Source organism: Cyprinodon variegatus, unplaced genomic scaffold (genome assembly GCF_000732505.1).
Source record: "Cyprinodon variegatus isolate N-32 unplaced genomic scaffold, C_variegatus-1.0 Scaffold471, whole genome shotgun sequence".
Lineage (NCBI taxonomy): Eukaryota > Metazoa > Chordata > Actinopteri > Cyprinodontiformes > Cyprinodontidae > Cyprinodon > Cyprinodon variegatus.
Window position 1 is genome coordinate 399,268 of NW_015150924.1, and position 16,586 is coordinate 415,853.

Genomic DNA, 16,586 nt, shown 5'->3' on the forward strand with positions numbered 1-16,586 from the left:
CTACAGTACTTCCCTGCAGCTGTGGCTGGACGGCTCATCCTCCTGCTGGGATGGACGGATTCCCTTCATCTCCCTCTACTGTTTTCCTCAGCATTTTTTTTTCTTTAGAACCCATTGTTTTCAAGGCTCCAGTTATTTTCTTTCAAAGCAAAAGTCTTCCTCGGATGAAAATCTGCCACACAAGCATTTTCAGAAACACAGAGATTGCCTGCTCACCCTACTTCTGAAAATTTGACATGTCTGTGTTCCTCTGTTGATCAAATTTATTTATGCACATATAATTGAGAGAGAAATGAAAAAAAATGTTTTATGTCTGCACTGTCATGGTTTCCTCTAACCAAACGGAGATAGAGCTGGAGTCTTGCAAAACTAGTCATTCTGCTAAAACTGTTCACATCTCCTAACGTCAAAGGTGCAAAAGGTTTTTTAATGGGATAATTGTAAACTGGAAGGGAAAGGGCATAAAATGATTTTACAACTAAAACTTTAACTGTAGGGCATGCATATGCATAGAGCCCCTTTTCTCTGACTAACTCTTACTAACAGTAAACCCAAACAAGTAAAGTACACTAGACAAAATAAAATTATAGCCAAACTTTTGTATCATGCATTTGACCAAGTAGTTTAACTAGGAATTCTGGGTAACCCAAAAAGCATTATATGCATAACTTTGAAGATATGGAAATACATTTAATGTAACATATATTTTACTCTCAATATTAGTTATTTGAAGTAAGGCTCATTTTACTTTTTTGTCTTCCAGATTTTAGTTTCATTACACAAGTACAGAGAAAAGAAATGAACTCTCTCCCCTTGGGGTTCAGTGGGTTGCCATTGTGCGGCGCCCGGGGAGCAGTGTTAAGGGTCTTTGCTCAGAGATCTAACCACTAGGCCACCACTTTACTTTAATACAACTTCTGAAAAGTACCTTTAATTTCCATGAATGGTAAAAATAATAATAAAAAAAAAAAAATCATATTTTATCCAAAAATGCAACGAGACATTGGGTCTGTAAACTAACTTGAGTTTGTAAGCAAACAAAATACAGTAAACAGTAACTACTGTCATATCTATTATCTTTTTATGTTTACTTTTACAGTATTTATATCGTCGCCATCGCCAGATCTAGTTTTCAGAAGTTTCATTGTTGTGGAAAACTGGACATGTGTCTATATTCAGCTCAGAATATTTTATTTATTCATTTTTTTATTTATGTGATTCCTTTTTTAATAGTTTTGCAGCTAATAAGTCCAGAGTACCAGAATCAGTCTATATTTAATAATTTCACATAAAATGACATAATTTTAACAAACTTAATTGGATTAAACAGTCTCCAGTTTTAAAGAGGCATTTCCACCAAAATCGTTTAAATCTAATGAATACAGTTTTATGTCTTTTTTACCTCTACTTGGTAAATAATGAAGTTGTGTTATCCTTTCATATATGTTTGCATACTTTACACACCTCTTTTGATAAGTCGGAAAGTGCAAAACATTTTAAAAGTATTAGAACTTTTGACCAGGAATGCATTTGAGGCTTGGGTCTTTTTCTCAGCATTTGAGTTGCAATATATTTAATTAAGATAGTTATAACATAATAAGAAATAGAGAGAAGTTAAAAAAAAATGTTGGCATAACTCTTATGTAAAGAAAATGAGAATGATGAAAAATTATCCTCCTGGCTACATTTACTAAGATTGCTGTCTGCTCCTTGCCTGAGTATGTTTGAAACCCCACCTCTCCAGAGTTGTCCTCTCCAAACCCCTCCTCTACACTTTTCTCTCAGTCTATAGCCGAGGAATCCCAGGCAGCATTTAATTGCAGAGTGCAAAGGCTTTTAGTTGGGCTAATGAGCTCAGCACCAGAGTCGAGGCGTTTCCACGCGCCCTCTGAGCAAACAGAAAACCTCATGGAGTCCTTCACAAGAGGAGCCTCACATGACGACTGGATTTCAGGTGGAGGGGAGAGGGGGGATTCTCAAATAATCCAGGTACTGTCGACTATGTGAGAGAATATACCAGAGGCAAGAGGCATTAAGAGGTGGAGAAAGGAGAGGCAGAGAGGGGAGGGGAGAAGACGGGAAATACTCTGCCAGAGAGAAAGAGAGAGAGAGAGAAAGAGAGACTGAACGCCTGCAGCAGCAAATGAGACAGAACAACGAGGCGGGAGAGGTAGAAAGAGAGACAGAGAGGGAGGGAGGTGGAGAGGGGCCCCGTCCTGGAGAGAGGGCTGTAGGGTGGCCAAAGAAGAAGGAACGAGAAAAAGTTAGGGTTGGGAAGTATGTAAAGTCAAGAAGGTTTGAGGGAAGTGTGCATGCAAGATCAACAGTTATAGCAGAAAAGAAAAGGGGAAACAACAGACAGGAAGGAAGGGGAGGGAGGAAGGAGTCTTGGGTTGAGTGTTAAAAAAACAGAAAGAGAAAAGTTTTCTTGTGGGGAGACGTAGATGAGAAAAACAGTGAGCAAATGATTGGGCAGGAGTGAGCTCGGAAAGGAAACAAGGAAACAAGTTTTTTTTTTTTTTTTTACGACGTTTTCTATTCAAGTCTACTGCCCAGTTTGGACATGTACACAGAAGACTCAGAAACGACGGGACACCACCAATTTTTTAACTACAACAACTCAAGCAGCCTCTGCCCCTGCCGACACTGCATCTACTATGACCAGCTGCATGGGTATCAGCAGAAAGCATGGGCACGGAAAAAGGACCACTCATCTTTGGGCCGCTGGAGAGAACCCCAGGCTCCATGGGTTAAAGATGTCGGAGGCAGCACTTTCTTGGTGGACAGAGTTGAAAGAAGTGGTCATTTCAGCCCACAGAGGAGGCCTGTGTTTGCAGGGCCGGGCCCTTGCAGCCAGTCGGATGACTTGAGTCAAGCCTCCCCCTGGGAGATGAACCCTGCCCAGTGGGGCGACCCGGCGGAGCCTAGGGTGAGACAGTATTCATTTGTGAAAGAACAGTGTGGCTGTGTGGCAGACAGTGAAAGAGCACGCCCCTTTCACTCTGGGATACCCCACCCTCTCCCTCATCTTCAGGTCAAAGGTCAAGGATACAGTCTAAGGCGGGCTGTCAGGTATATCACGGTGGATGAAGAGGAGAGCTTTGGGTGTGCTCCTAATGGCTATCATTTGGACCTGCACCATCCCCAGCCGGTTCATTCGCACATGACAAACGGCCACTGTGGACCGAGGCGTGTGGTCTTTGAGGGAGAAGAGGAAAGAGATGGCTATCTGGACCAGGGCAGACCAAAGGGTGGATCAGAGGACTATTTTAATGACTGTAGTGAGTCTGATAAAGGCTTCTTCCCAACTGAAGTTCCTCAAAAGCACTGGACCCAAAGAAGACATAAGGGATCTGATAGGGGATCCGACATTGCCTCCTCAGAAATCTCCAAAACGACAACCAAGAATGACCTTCACAGCAACGGTTCCGATGTGTCGAGGCAAAGGGGGCGACAGGAGTCGGTGAGGGATCAAATCCGGCAAGTCGTAACAGATCTAGAGGAAGTGTTGGGGGGTCTGAAGCAAGTTCACGTGGAAATGAAAGAGGTAGGAAGGTCTGTAATTAAAGACATTTAATCCTCTGGGTGCACCTCAGGTGTCCAATCACGGAGGACTGCATCTGCTGCAGATGCCTTCGCTTTTTATCTATTGTCTCCTGGCTACAGTGACATTTAGAGTGATTATCACAAAGCTCAGAGGCTAAAAAAAAAAAAAGAATCTGCCGCTGTGCAGTGCAGTATGACACAGGGCTTGTGTGGGTATGTGCACAACATTTGAGTGTGCATGTGTGTTAACATGCTGACTGCCTTATTTGTGACTCAGTCATGGTCTCTCACCAAAGATGTGATTGAGAACAATTTGCACTGACCTTTTAGCAGAGTGCCTCTGAAACCAGCAGTGTTCTGGCCAACACATTACAAAGCCCAAAGATATAGACTCTTACTAAATCATGCTGCATTCATTTTGCATGCGGCAGTAAATGAGCATTGATTTGGAGCCAAATCCCTGGTGTTGCTGCTTGTTGAATAAAACACCTTCATTATTGATAACAGAGCCAAACAGAGACAAAATAGATCAAGCAATGTCTAATTTATATCACTTATTTATAATTTGTGTTCAAATACCCCAGTCTGGTTGTGGGAAAATGAATACCAATTGATAATAAAACCTACAAAATACTCAATCTTCAGTTTTGGCCATTAAAGGCAATATATTTTTTACTCAGTACACTATAATACTGGTGAATACAAGTATAAAAAAAAAATCAATTTTGTTTGCGCAACTTTGAACAGATCTTTTTGATTTTTCAGTAGTCAGAGCCAAAGCAGTGGCTGTATCTGAATGTCAGCCCTAACCACTATATAACCACTGTATAGGGCACTATATATTGGTCACGCCATTTAAAATGAGTGTCCAAATGTTTTGTTGATGAAAAAGAAGTGGACTTAAAATTTCCCACAATGTACTTTGGAAAGTAGTGATCATCCATGGTCACTAGATGAGCAGATATATCCCCGGATTTGTTGTCACAAGGCCTACTGTCGCCTACGGCTGTCCCTACCAGACAACAGTAGTAAATAACAAAGATGGTGCATGCACTGTGCAGGAAGGTGGAGTTACATGACCAACAGGGAGCGAAAAGTAGTGATCATCCTTCCGAATGGTCAGTTAATTGAGTTTGCTCTACATAGTGATAAAGGGATTTAGGGGTTAGGCAGATGTTTGGAGACCGCCACTGAGAAATAAGCTGATGTCCAGGTCCTCCAGGCCAGCAGAAGTCCACCAATAACTTTGCATTCAGAACACTTTAAATATGATGTAATATATCAAGATTAAGGCCAATCCCAAACTGGCCCTTAACACTGCCTCCTGGCACTAAGTCCCCATTTGTGCATTCCTGTGGAGGGTCCGCCACAGTTCTGCATCTTCGTCACATTGACAGAAAATCACAAGCTAGGAAAGAGAGAAAAAATTTTTAACTAATTCTAAAATGGAATTTTTTCTCTGAAATAGTTTTATTTGACCAAATAAATCTATTTTTAAGAAAGAGGGGAAATATCTGATGTCATGACAACCTATGCTACAACCATTCACATGGGGCAGTCATGTTGCCATAGCAATGACTGTTCACCTTTTCTGGTGGAGGGAAGAGGGTATCCCACTCTGATTTTTACCCTTACACCATCAATCAATGCACCCTCCACAGCTGTGAGTGTGACTTCATTTGGAGTGAAACTCGTTAGTAGACAGGTGTTGCATGGGTGCGCTTTGGTGGTTTCTGAACAGCATGTTCATAAGATTTTACATCAACTTCTAATTTATTTTGATTTTAAGAGGAATGGCATGTATTCTAACTACTTTAAACCAATAACTTATACAAATTCACAGATTTATATATACGAAAACATTTATTACCTCCACCAAGTAGGTTATGTTTGTTAGGAGAGTTTGTGTGAATGTTTGTCTGTTTGTCTACTAAAATATAATTTAAAAGTTATGAAAGGATTTTGATTACATTTTTTTTTTTTTTTACCAGAGGTGCGCCTCATGTTAATGAACAATTCATAATTAAGATAGTGATTTATGGAGGAAACAAGCATTTCACCCCCCTAAACAGCATTGGACTCCAAAAGTCATGATCCAGACGTACGAATTTTGGCTATAGGTGTAAGTCACAATACAAGGCAAATTTTGCCACTTGGCAGAGGTCTGTGCTCTCTTAATGCTTTTCTAGAGATTAATAATGCTGATTGTAACATTTTTCTTTTGGGTTTTCATTTCTAAATATTGTACGGTAAATGTGTCTGTATTTAAAACACCTCATCATTTTCAGTCCAAATGAGAAAGTAGAATAGTTTCATCCTAAACCTTTGCAACACTTTTAACCTTGTCGAAGTCCTATTTTAGTAGGAATAGCCTGTGAACCCAACCTCTGACCCTGGAACCAAACCCTGGCATAGTTACAACTGTTGGTCTTAACAGGATTTATCTGGATCCTGTCTGCTCACAGTGTGAATGCATGCCATATTCTAACATATCAAAAGCAGGAAAAGAGAACGTGATGCAGGAGGGAAGATTGCATTTGAAGAAGACGGAAAACAAATAATGTGTTTTATTCCAAAGACAAAAACCTCTTGTGTTGCTACATAGTATAGTGAGTAGCTGCAGACGCACAACATTTGAACACCAAAGTAACAACAAAAAACAGAATGTTTTTTCTCTTTTTTTCGTTACTCAATTAACCAGATCCTGAAACAATACTGCTCCAAAACAATCTGCTGCAAGTGTAACGGAAAATCTCTTTGAAAATATCTGTTTGAAGGAAATTGCAGCACCTAAAAGTTTAAATTTGGCCATTTTAAATCTAATCTCCACCTTATCATTGGAATATTGTTAGTTTGTTATAATTGTCTTACCTGCAGCAGAGAAACATGATCACATCTCAGTGATCAGATTGGAGAAATATAAAAGAAAACTTTCACACACAAGTAGGGGTCATGGCCTCAAACAAGAGCGAAAGCCTTAAAAAGATGACTTTAGACATTGAAAACACCCTTTAGAAAACCATTTTATGCAGCTCCAGTAAAACCTTATATTAGCTGTTTGCTTGTGCAGGGGAGTTTTGCTTATTTTGGCACTGTTTTCTTAACAGGGGTCAGTGTTATTTCAAAAACAATCACAAGACAGAAGAAATTAGTGATTGCATCTGCAAAAATATTTCTCTTCTGATAAAACAGGAATGAAGAAAGCAACATAAACACAGGAGCAATGGCTATTTACAAAAAAGAAAGAATTCTTCAGTAGAACAGGGGTAGAAAGGGACAGTGGTACTGTGGAGAACCCAAGAGAATAAAGTCTACCTGATGTTACACAACTATATTCGAAGTTTATTTTACTGCTGAGGCTGATATGAGACGAATGCATCAAGGTCACAAGTTTATGGACATCATATTTTTTGTTGAAATGACCAATAGTCTATAATTTGGCTTCCTGAAGTTGATTATTAGTTTACATAGAGAATTTATCAAAGAGGACAGTCTAGGAATGACACTCATGACACTCATAGATTCAACTTTTTTAGCTTGCTGGATATGATGATTGTTGTTAAATATCTTTTATATATGGAATTATCAGTTATTTAAGCAAAAACTCTTTGTACCCTGAACTGATATATTTGCATGCACAAGAAAAAAGCCAACTCATATAAGTTAAAAGTCAAACAGACAACACTAAAACAAAATCATCCTGAATAGTCAAACGATAATTCATACTTTACAGATTCTTGCTTTTTTAACAATTATCCATGTGAAGTAAATTTCATTTGTGAACATTTAATTTTTTTAGTATCCATGCCTTACAAAAATCTACAGATTAAAATGAATGCCATAAATGGTACGACCTAGAGGAAGAAAATTTTGAAAATATATGATAATGTCTAACAAAGTCTGGAATAAAATACCAGAAGGGACAATGTTATTAATCAATAATCAACTAATATTAATTAACCAATATTATGAAATTTAATTTAAGGAAAAAGAATATAATCAGTAAATATGCCACCAGGTTTCGGAAACCATTACAGTAGTTATCCTTGTATGTTCTTGCAACATATTTAGTTATATTTTTACCCAGACCCCAAAGAATTTAGCACATTATATCCTTTTACAACCTGAAAACATTTCTTTTTTATTAGGATTATTTGTGATAGAGCAAAAAAAAAAAAAAAAAAAAAAAAAAAAAAAAAAAACCCAAAAGGAAAGACCTTTTTAAATGTCTTAAAATAAAACATGTATTTGCATTCACTCCTCTTTGCTTTAACCTTAAAAAAAAAAAAATCATGTTTATCCTAATGCCTTCAAATGTCACTTGTAATGTAAATATTTTATTTCAGGTTTAAGCTACAATTAGGTTTTAAAGCTAGGCTTTTAGCATCACAGAGAGCAATTTTAAACATTGCATTCAAAATTTGAAATAATATGTAACAACTTCAAACCTGTCATTGCTTGTCATTGAAACTGCATGCTGTACAGGGAGAGCAATGATCATGGAGGCAGTAATACAATAGGTACTCTGATCGGAAGAGACTAAAATTGTGGAAAACAGCTTACACTGCTCATAACCTTAAACACAAGATTTCCTTGAGAATCTTAATGGAGGGGTTGTTTTTTGCAGCAGTGACAGAGAAGACTGATTCTCATTGAATGAAATTGATGCAGCTAAATACATGCTTATCCTGAAAATACAAACCAAAAAACAAAGCAAAATACAATTAGGAACAGTGATAAACTTGAGGCTACTGTTTTGGTTAATTATGCAGCAACACAAACTAATCAGCCAGAGCTATATAAAATGCTCAGATCAAAGAACGGTTGTGTTAGCAGTGCAAAGTCCACTAAATTAAACTGAGGGTCTTTGGCAAGAATGGAAAAAAGATGCTCATGGATGGGCTTTGATCAAGCTGCCTAAGCCTTAAAAAGAAGAATAGACAAGAACTTTAGTCTGTAGACCAGGGGTCACCAAAGTGGTGCCTGCAGGCACCAAGGGGCCCTTAGAGGCCACATGGGGTGCCCACAGGTTCTCCTGAAAACGGCACAACTCACCAGTGGGCCAAGACAGAAATTTGACTTTATTCTGTCACTCTTCTTTTTCAATCATTTATAAATAATTTCATAATTTTAATCATACAGGGAACATGAGCAGTTATAGAGATTTCAAACTGACAACCACATGAAGAAAATTAGTTGTTAAAAGAAACAATAAAAATATACATAATATGCTTATTATGTATAAAGTTTAGGTGCACGCTGATCCCTCCAGTTCAGTGTTTTTCAACCCTGGTCCTCAAGGCACACTGCTCTGCATGTTTTGGATGTTTCTGAGCTTCAGCACACCTGATTCAGATGATTGCAGTTCAGTAAAGCCTGATAATCTGCTATCAATTGATAACAGGTGTGTGAAAGCTGGGAAACATCTAAAACATGCAGGACAGTGTGCCTTGAGGACCAGGGTTGAAAAAACACTGTTCCAGTTGATGGGTCAGTGTTGGTAGCCCTTCCTATGGCTCAGTATCCATGAAGTATCCCTTAGCCTTTAAACCCCTACTTTAAACCAACAGAGGTGGTAAAGACATAACCCATATAATTATAGCTGTACAGTAGTAGTAGTGAACAGATTTTTTAGAAGCTATAAGCTCAGGGGCACTAACCACAAGTGATATGCACCATTTTATTAGCGATTTTATATTAATAATTTACATGTAAAATCCCTGATAACACATATTTTTTTGTACTGTTGAAAGCTGATGAAAGTTTTGTGGAGTCCCTTTTAAAATGAATGTTTAACAGTGACTCAGTCTTGGCAATAACCTCTTCTTCTATTATCATTCAAGGTTGTTGAACAGATTGATCGTCTCACAGCAAATATCGACCTCAGTGAAGAGGAGTCGTGCAGCGCTCTGGGGTCATCCAATAACCTTCAGGAATCAGCTCCTTCAGGGGACTACAGGTTAGCCCCTCTCCCTCTTCACAAGCCCGCTATGGTTGGGGTATCGTCGCAGAGCGCTGACGAAGACCGCGTCGTGTGCAGAACCAACCCTGTCTCTCCAGTCCACATGGCGTCTGTCGTCAAAACAAGCCACTTCACCCCAGCCGGTCTGCAGAAACATGGTAGCCACAAAAAGCCGAGTGCGAACGGCCACCCACCTAATCTGTATCCCACTGGAAATTCTAAACCCAATGGCCAGATTTGTCCAGAGCCTCAGCCACACACCCTCGACCCTACAGTCATCATTGCCAACAACACTTCCAGTGCAAGAACTCAGAAGCCTCCACCTTACCCTCAAAATGGTCGATGTGGGAAGGGCCCATATCCACCCATTAAGCCTTTAAGGGCCCCTACCCACCCTGCAAAAGGACGTCAGAGCACCAGCATGGTGTGAAGGAGGAGGCGGAGGGGTGGTGGTAGATTGGTGTAGGAACCCCCCCCCTCCCCACTTAAACAGGAGGCCCAGCTGTAGAGATTGGAGCTCAGCAAGGGACCAGACAGGGGAACAATTCACAGTAAGTCCCCTTTTTTCCCCCCCCTTGTTTTTATATATTTTTTTTTACAGTGTTGATGTTTCTGTCTGTGCCTGCAGCTGATGACGTTTGCTCTGTTTACTGGCAGGGTAGGGTTCAAAGTCAGTAAATGAATAGCAGCGTTCCAGCTCCCTGACAAAAAAAAGTGCGTGCGTCTCTGTGTGTGGGCGGCAGAGGAAGGGGAGGGTGTAATATGTCTGCTTTTGTTGATATCACATGATTTCCCAGTCCTTACCACACTACAAAATGTGTCTTCCCTGACCAGGGAAACAGGGATTTATTTCTGAGTTACTTTGCACATGTGGTTATAATCAGGAAGCAGAGTGAGATGATTTTCACTCAGTAAGGTGAAACCCCTCATTTATGATTACCTTTTAGGACTTTCTGACTTAAAAATGATACATTACAGTGGTTTAGACTCAATAAAAATGGGAAACGTGTTTTTAAGATTACACTGCAACTTGTAATGGGTTATAATGTGAAGATGTTCAAGGGTTTGGAAAATACGAGGCACTAAAGCTTATAGTTATTTATAAAGTTTACACATTAATAAATTAATAAACTTAAAACTGTTATATTTTAGTTACGCTGCAGTTCAGCTTCCATTACTTCAAGGAGCAAAGAACAGGCCTGAGCAGAGGTTTTTGGCATAAGAAAACCAAAAACCTGCTTCTTTCTCATCATATGACAGCAAACAAAGCAATACTGTCTTTTCAGGCTGACTTGGAATGGGGTTGAAGAAAGGGAAGTTAGTTTGTTTTCTCTTTCCCTTTTATATTTACTAATGCTTACTGTAACCATAATGACGAAGTGACATCTGGGAAGCTGTGGGTATACCAAAAGTGGGACTTTTGGTATACCTAAAAAAAAACAGACCCCCCCTCAAATAAGTCTAAATGGATGGTGTGCAAGACAAGGGGTGCATGTTTCTGTACTTCCCTCTAGTGGAGAATATCTGTGACTGCAATCTATTTTTCTGGCTTTTCCAAGCTTCACAGTCTGGTTTTAATCACAGAAGTTCTTCAGCCATGTGACAGAGCAGACTAATTCACTCTTTGTACATCTCATATATTCTCATAAAGCATAAAAAAACGCTGCAGCTCCAGATTTTATTTTTATGCTTTCAAGGTTACAGATTTAAGCAATAGCTTTGCAAACATTTCACAGTGTTCCATATTCAGATTACACAAGTGAGAATAGTTCTGTATTATTCCTTTTTCTTTTGTATGTTCAGCATCTCTAAATCCTCCATGCTGTTGGTTCTTTGTAGGCCTGAATCATCTGAATTAGTCACTCCAAGCAGGTTGAATGTTAAAGTGACTAGGAAAAGATATTGCTAAGCAACCTAGCCATGCACAGCAAGTTGTCTCTTAGTCTTTCTTTATTGTCAAATAAAGAATTTCCATTAGAGTCCTTTTGTGTGGTCCCCAGCCTCTGAGTGGGCATCAAGAGAATGAGAAGTTGATTAATTAATTAAAATATGATGCACAGCGTGACCCTGATTAAAAAAACAAAACAAAACATCAACCAAAAGGTTTATTGGTAGAAGATGTGTATAAATCAGATGCTGTTTAAAATCACAATAATAAGATCCACTCTTAGACACGATTTAAAAATAAAAAATAAAAAAGGAAGGGTGATTTATTCAAATTTGAATCAACCTTAGGACATTTTTTTTTTTTTTTATAACTAAATCACCAATCAATACAAATTAAATGAATCTTTTGGAGTTTGTCATGTAAGAGTTTTCCTTAAATACATTTAAATAAATATTTTCTGCCCATGTTAATTGTTTTGGGGACATCCAGCACTGTACACTGCCTCATTTGTTTTCATACACCCTAAACATTTCCCACGTTTTATCATGCTAAAATCAAAAGTTGACAAACTCAAAGCAGTGTATATTTTGGCCATGGAAAGACACTGACACATGGGCTATGAATGTTTTCAGAAGCAGCATCTGAAACATGTTGTTTGGATTTGTATTTAGCCTCTCCAAGCCTTAAAGAGACCCACCTTATCTCTACCAGTTTTGTGCATTTAGAAACATTCTGCATACTGTTCTCTGCTTCATTGCTAAATGTTAAGGCCTTTTTCCCCCTGCATGGGATTTTCCATCTTTTGCAGCTTCTTTTGATTTAATTTTAGTTTAATATTTTCCCTCCCTCTGCTGAAAATGGGAAAACATTGGAAAACAGTCTGTGCAGATTAGTTCTTATTAAAAGAATAACTTTTGAAGTGCTTTTAGAATTTATACTGCCAGAAGAACCCAAATTTGCTTTTACATTTAGTATTTCGTCAAATTAAAGGTATTATTAGATTAAACTGGGTAAAACTCCTGTGGTACTTTAGTACTGAAGATGACGATGCAAGATTTATAGTCTAATTTAGTCTAAAAAGTAAATAAAAAAAACGTGGTGAAACTGTTTGTGCCTGCAAATGATAAGATACCAGGTAAATTCCCAATCCTTATTTTCTCCTTACTGAAGGTATAAAAATTGCTGCTGTCTTAACAAAAGATGCACAACATTTTGACAAGTTTGATAAAAACCTGACTCACAGCAAACCCAAGTGACTCACAAGGACAAACACGTGTCTCACTCTCAGTAAAAAGCTGGTTTGTCTCAAGTGACGTTACTGGAAAAACCTTGGGGAAAAAACAAAGCCTGTGCACAAAACTATGTTTGGCTCAGAGTTTTGTGTTTTTCTGATGTTTGTTTTTCTCCCATTTGTGATTTCTTGATTTTCTTTTTTTGGCAGATGCTGCTGATGCCATCGAGCCAAACTGATGGAAACAGAGTAGGCCTGAAGGTGGGGATATTTCCAAGGAAAAAAACTCAAGCGTTGACCTGCTGCTGTGTTATATTAGCACTGGGGGGCTACCAAACCTCTCTCTGAAATTACCCCGGAAACGTACAACTAAGACAAAGAAGACTAAAATACGAAAAATACATCAACTGAAAGAAAAATGTATTTTCCTATGTATTAGAATTTATTTATTTTAATTCCCAAAATATCTATTTTTATGGCATTTCCAGTAAGGATATTGCTTGAACTAGAGGTGTACAACAAACATTGAGATAATATAAGCTGTAATTAAGCTATTTTTGTATCAGTTTGTTTTTTCTTCTGCTTTGGGAATTTGAAAAGCAGAGATTGAATCTCAATAAATAGAGTTTTGCTGCACTTTTGTCACATAAATTAATCATCTGGCTTGTTCCACGGATGCATCATTGATTACTGAATGTCTAAATGTCTCAATGCTTCAAATCAAATAAAGCGTTGACACCAGCATAAAATAACACCTGTGTTTGTAAAGCTCCTAGCATGTCCTCTGTGGAGGAGTGGTTTTGTTCACACTGCTGAAGCACATCTTTGATGGCGGTGTGTGGTCCGAGGCCAGTTGAGCCGCTTTCACTGTTTGTAACACTGACTTGGCTACACTGTTTGTTTTACATCTGGTCTGAGAATTTCACAGCCTCCTTCTTAGGATCTCTTTCTTCTATTAGGGCCCATTACCTCCTGCAAAGAACCAATCCAGTTGTTCTGTGTCACTAAATGTCCTGGCCCCTTTCAGGATCTCAGTGTGACGACAACAGATACAGGGACAGATACATCTAATTATTGTGTAAGCCACTTTGTTATTGTCAACTAACCGAATGAGAAGCAAATATGTAAAAAGGTGTGAAAAGTTATGATGCAAGTGATTATGTCCTTGCTGTTAATTGGGAGCATGGATGACTGGATGACTAAGAATTTTCACCAGCTTTTATCCAAACAGAGTGGTAGAAATGTAGACCTAAGCCTAGAAGTCTATGCTCATAACTCCCAATCATAAAAAAATCAGTGACTAGTTACTAGTTACTTTCTTGAACTATAGTGTCCAGCACTGCTCACAAGGTAGTAAGGCTATTCACCCATAGCTGGGACAGTGGTTGACGGATGCCAAGACACATCCACATGGTGCTGGGATTCGTCTTGTCTTGTCTCTGGGGCCCAATGTTGCTAAAAGATCCCCTGCAGTTTGGCCTGGGACAGTAAAGTACCCAGTTTGTGTGTCACCACGAGATGGCACTGCTTGGGGTCTTTGTGGTGGAGAGACTATGTACTGGCAGGAGGAGAATCGCACACTGGCTCCTCTTCTCAGCCCAAATGTAGGGACAAGCCAGCTGCAGTAGCTGAATGCAGAGAGCTGCAAGCACAAAGCAGGGTCTTGATACTACTGCAGGAGACACTTCACACACACCTATGTGCATTCACTGGCACACAGACACAAACTTAATTAATTTATTTATTTTTGGCTTTTTTTTATTTATTTATTTTTCTTAATTGTCTATCAATTAATCAGTTTCTTGAGAGCCGGACTGTTATATAAATAACCTGAATTGAAATTGAATTGACAGGGCGTCAATATCCATGGACACAGGGTCTGAAGTGGTTTTCTCAGGGAAGGAGTCTTTTTCGGATCTTGCTTCTTGACGCCTGGACATTTTTCATTTTCGAGGACCAAGGTCATCTCTGTCTTTGAGCTCAGCTGTCAGATACTCCAGCTGTCTTTTATAACTGCCCTCACACCAGGAGTTCAATTGTTGAAGGGAAGTGAGTTGCTGTTGGAGGGCGTCCTTCTCAGCTCTAAGGCTGTTCCTCATTTTTGTCTCTTTATCGAGCTGCTGCTCGAATATATATTTTTTAACTGTTTTAGAGCAAAACAGTTGGTATCATTGTTATTTTTAAGTTCCTGGTACAAACCTTGAACTTTCTCCAGTTCACTTTGCAGAAATTTCTACTATTTCTGTGGATTTCTTTTGCAGGGATCCAAAGTTTTGAGCCATTTTCTGACGGTTGTATTTCTCAGCTCTGAGTTCATTAAAGAGCTGCTGAACAGTCTTTGCTCTTTTCTTGTTCTGCTGTTGACATTTTTCTGCTTTAGTGCAGAAATGTCTGTTTCATATCTGGAGTTTAGTTCTTGGTAAGCAACCTTCATTTGCTCCAACTCAGTCTTATATTTCATGTCATTGTTCACCTTGCAGGCGGTGATCACAGGGCTGAGCATTTCTGGGTCATTAGAGGTTTCAATTCTCATCAGTTTTCCCTTGGTTTCTTTGCCCTTGTTAATCAACATCTCATGGAGACTTTTCTGTCTTTCTAACTCAAATTTTGTATTTTTGAGCTCTTCCTCCAGGGTGGTTACCTTTTGGTTCTCCTCAACCCATTCAGCTTTCTCATTTTCCAAAAGAGAGCTGAGCCTTTGGATTTTATCCTGGGAATGATCATCAAGCTGCTTGTTGTTAACGCAGTGTTTCAAATCTTGTCCAGTTTCCCATCCATACGGCTGATGCCTCCTCCCACCGTTGTAGTAACGCTGCTTAAGATGCAGCATTTTTACTCGAAAAACTATTGTTCAAGTTTGTCTCATATATACATATATATATATATATATACAGTACACATATATTATATGTATATATGTATAAAACCATATTACAGATTAAGATGGATTTTGTGTTTGAGAACCAAAGTTTATCTTGAAGAATTTGGAATGTAATCAAATGAACTTTCCACTAATTAATAGCAATTTCAATGTTTTCAAACCAATTCACAATGCAAATCCATGGATGTTTTATTCAATAATTTGCTTAATCAGGAACCAGTAACCTGTAGTTAAATGATTCTTTACCCTCTTTGAAATAGCTAGCAGGCAACAGACATGAGGATTCCATTAAATAACTTATGGTCATTATTTGGTTATCGAAAAGTAATGAGCAAATGAGAAAACACATGAGCGCTTAGCTCTGAAAATCAGAGAAATGTGTTGCAAAAGGTCTGTTTTGCAGCAATTCGGTTATGAAATGTTAAGCATCATGACTTATCCTTGGTCATTCTGGTTATCTGGGCCTTTTGGGCCTAGCGCCACAGTGTGGTCCTCTTCCAATGTGAACCCCCCTGGCAGCTCTACAGAAAGAGAGAGAAATACTCTCTGCTGTGATTTTTTTGCTGTTCTCAGCTCCGTGGGGGACCATGGCACACCTCATTGGGAGGAGTCCTGTGGAGCCAGTTGGCTGAGAGAAGGTTGCAGAGCAGAGAAGAAAGGTCCCATAGCTGTTTTATGAGCAAAACTGCATCTTCTTCTCCAGTGAACATGTTTAGGTGGACCATTGATATTGGTTCTCAGTGTCCTAAATTAATATCATGGTTTATGTCACAACTCCACAATCCTTTGCATGACAGGATGTACAGATACAGCCCACCTCACTCAGTTTAAAGAAAATGTAATACATTCAATTAATTAAGATTAAAATGTGTTAAAAGAATTAATGCATTTTTATACTTACTAAAATCCACAGCAGGAACCTTTCAATTAAATTTCAAATCAATTCAGGTTAGTTTATTTCTATGGCGCCAATTCACAAAACATGTCATTTTAAGGCACTTTACAGTTCACTAGATGCGGAAATATGGGTTTTCATGAGCTGTATGCCAAAATCATCCATATTAAGACAATAAAAGAC

At 38.8% G+C, this 16,586-nt stretch overlaps 1 protein-coding gene across 1 annotated transcript; it reads left to right on the forward strand.

The window, feature by feature from the left end:
• The first annotated feature begins 1,799 nt into the window (after window positions 1–1,799).
• On the forward strand, window positions 1,800–13,358 carry LOC107094239. The gene is made up of 3 exons (XM_015389753.1): window positions 1,800–3,547; window positions 9,390–10,059; window positions 12,838–13,358. Exons 1-2 carry the CDS (start codon window positions 2,564–2,566, stop codon window positions 9,936–9,938), a joined length of 1,533 nt encoding a protein of 510 aa, XP_015245239.1. The 5' UTR covers window positions 1,800–2,563; the 3' UTR covers window positions 9,939–10,059; window positions 12,838–13,358.
• Window positions 13,359–16,586: the final 3,228 nt, after the last annotated feature.

What these genes read in the sequence shown, in the direction of transcription:
- LOC107094239 (XM_015389753.1), top strand. Translation starts at nt 2,564, where the DNA reads ATGTACACAGAAGACTCAGAAACGACGGGACACCACCAATTTTTTAAC. An exon ending in TTCACGTGGAAATGAAAGAG is followed by an intron (nt 3,548 to 9,389) that starts GTAGGAAGGTCT and finishes TTATCATTCAAG; the next exon opens with GTTGTTGAACAGATTGATCG.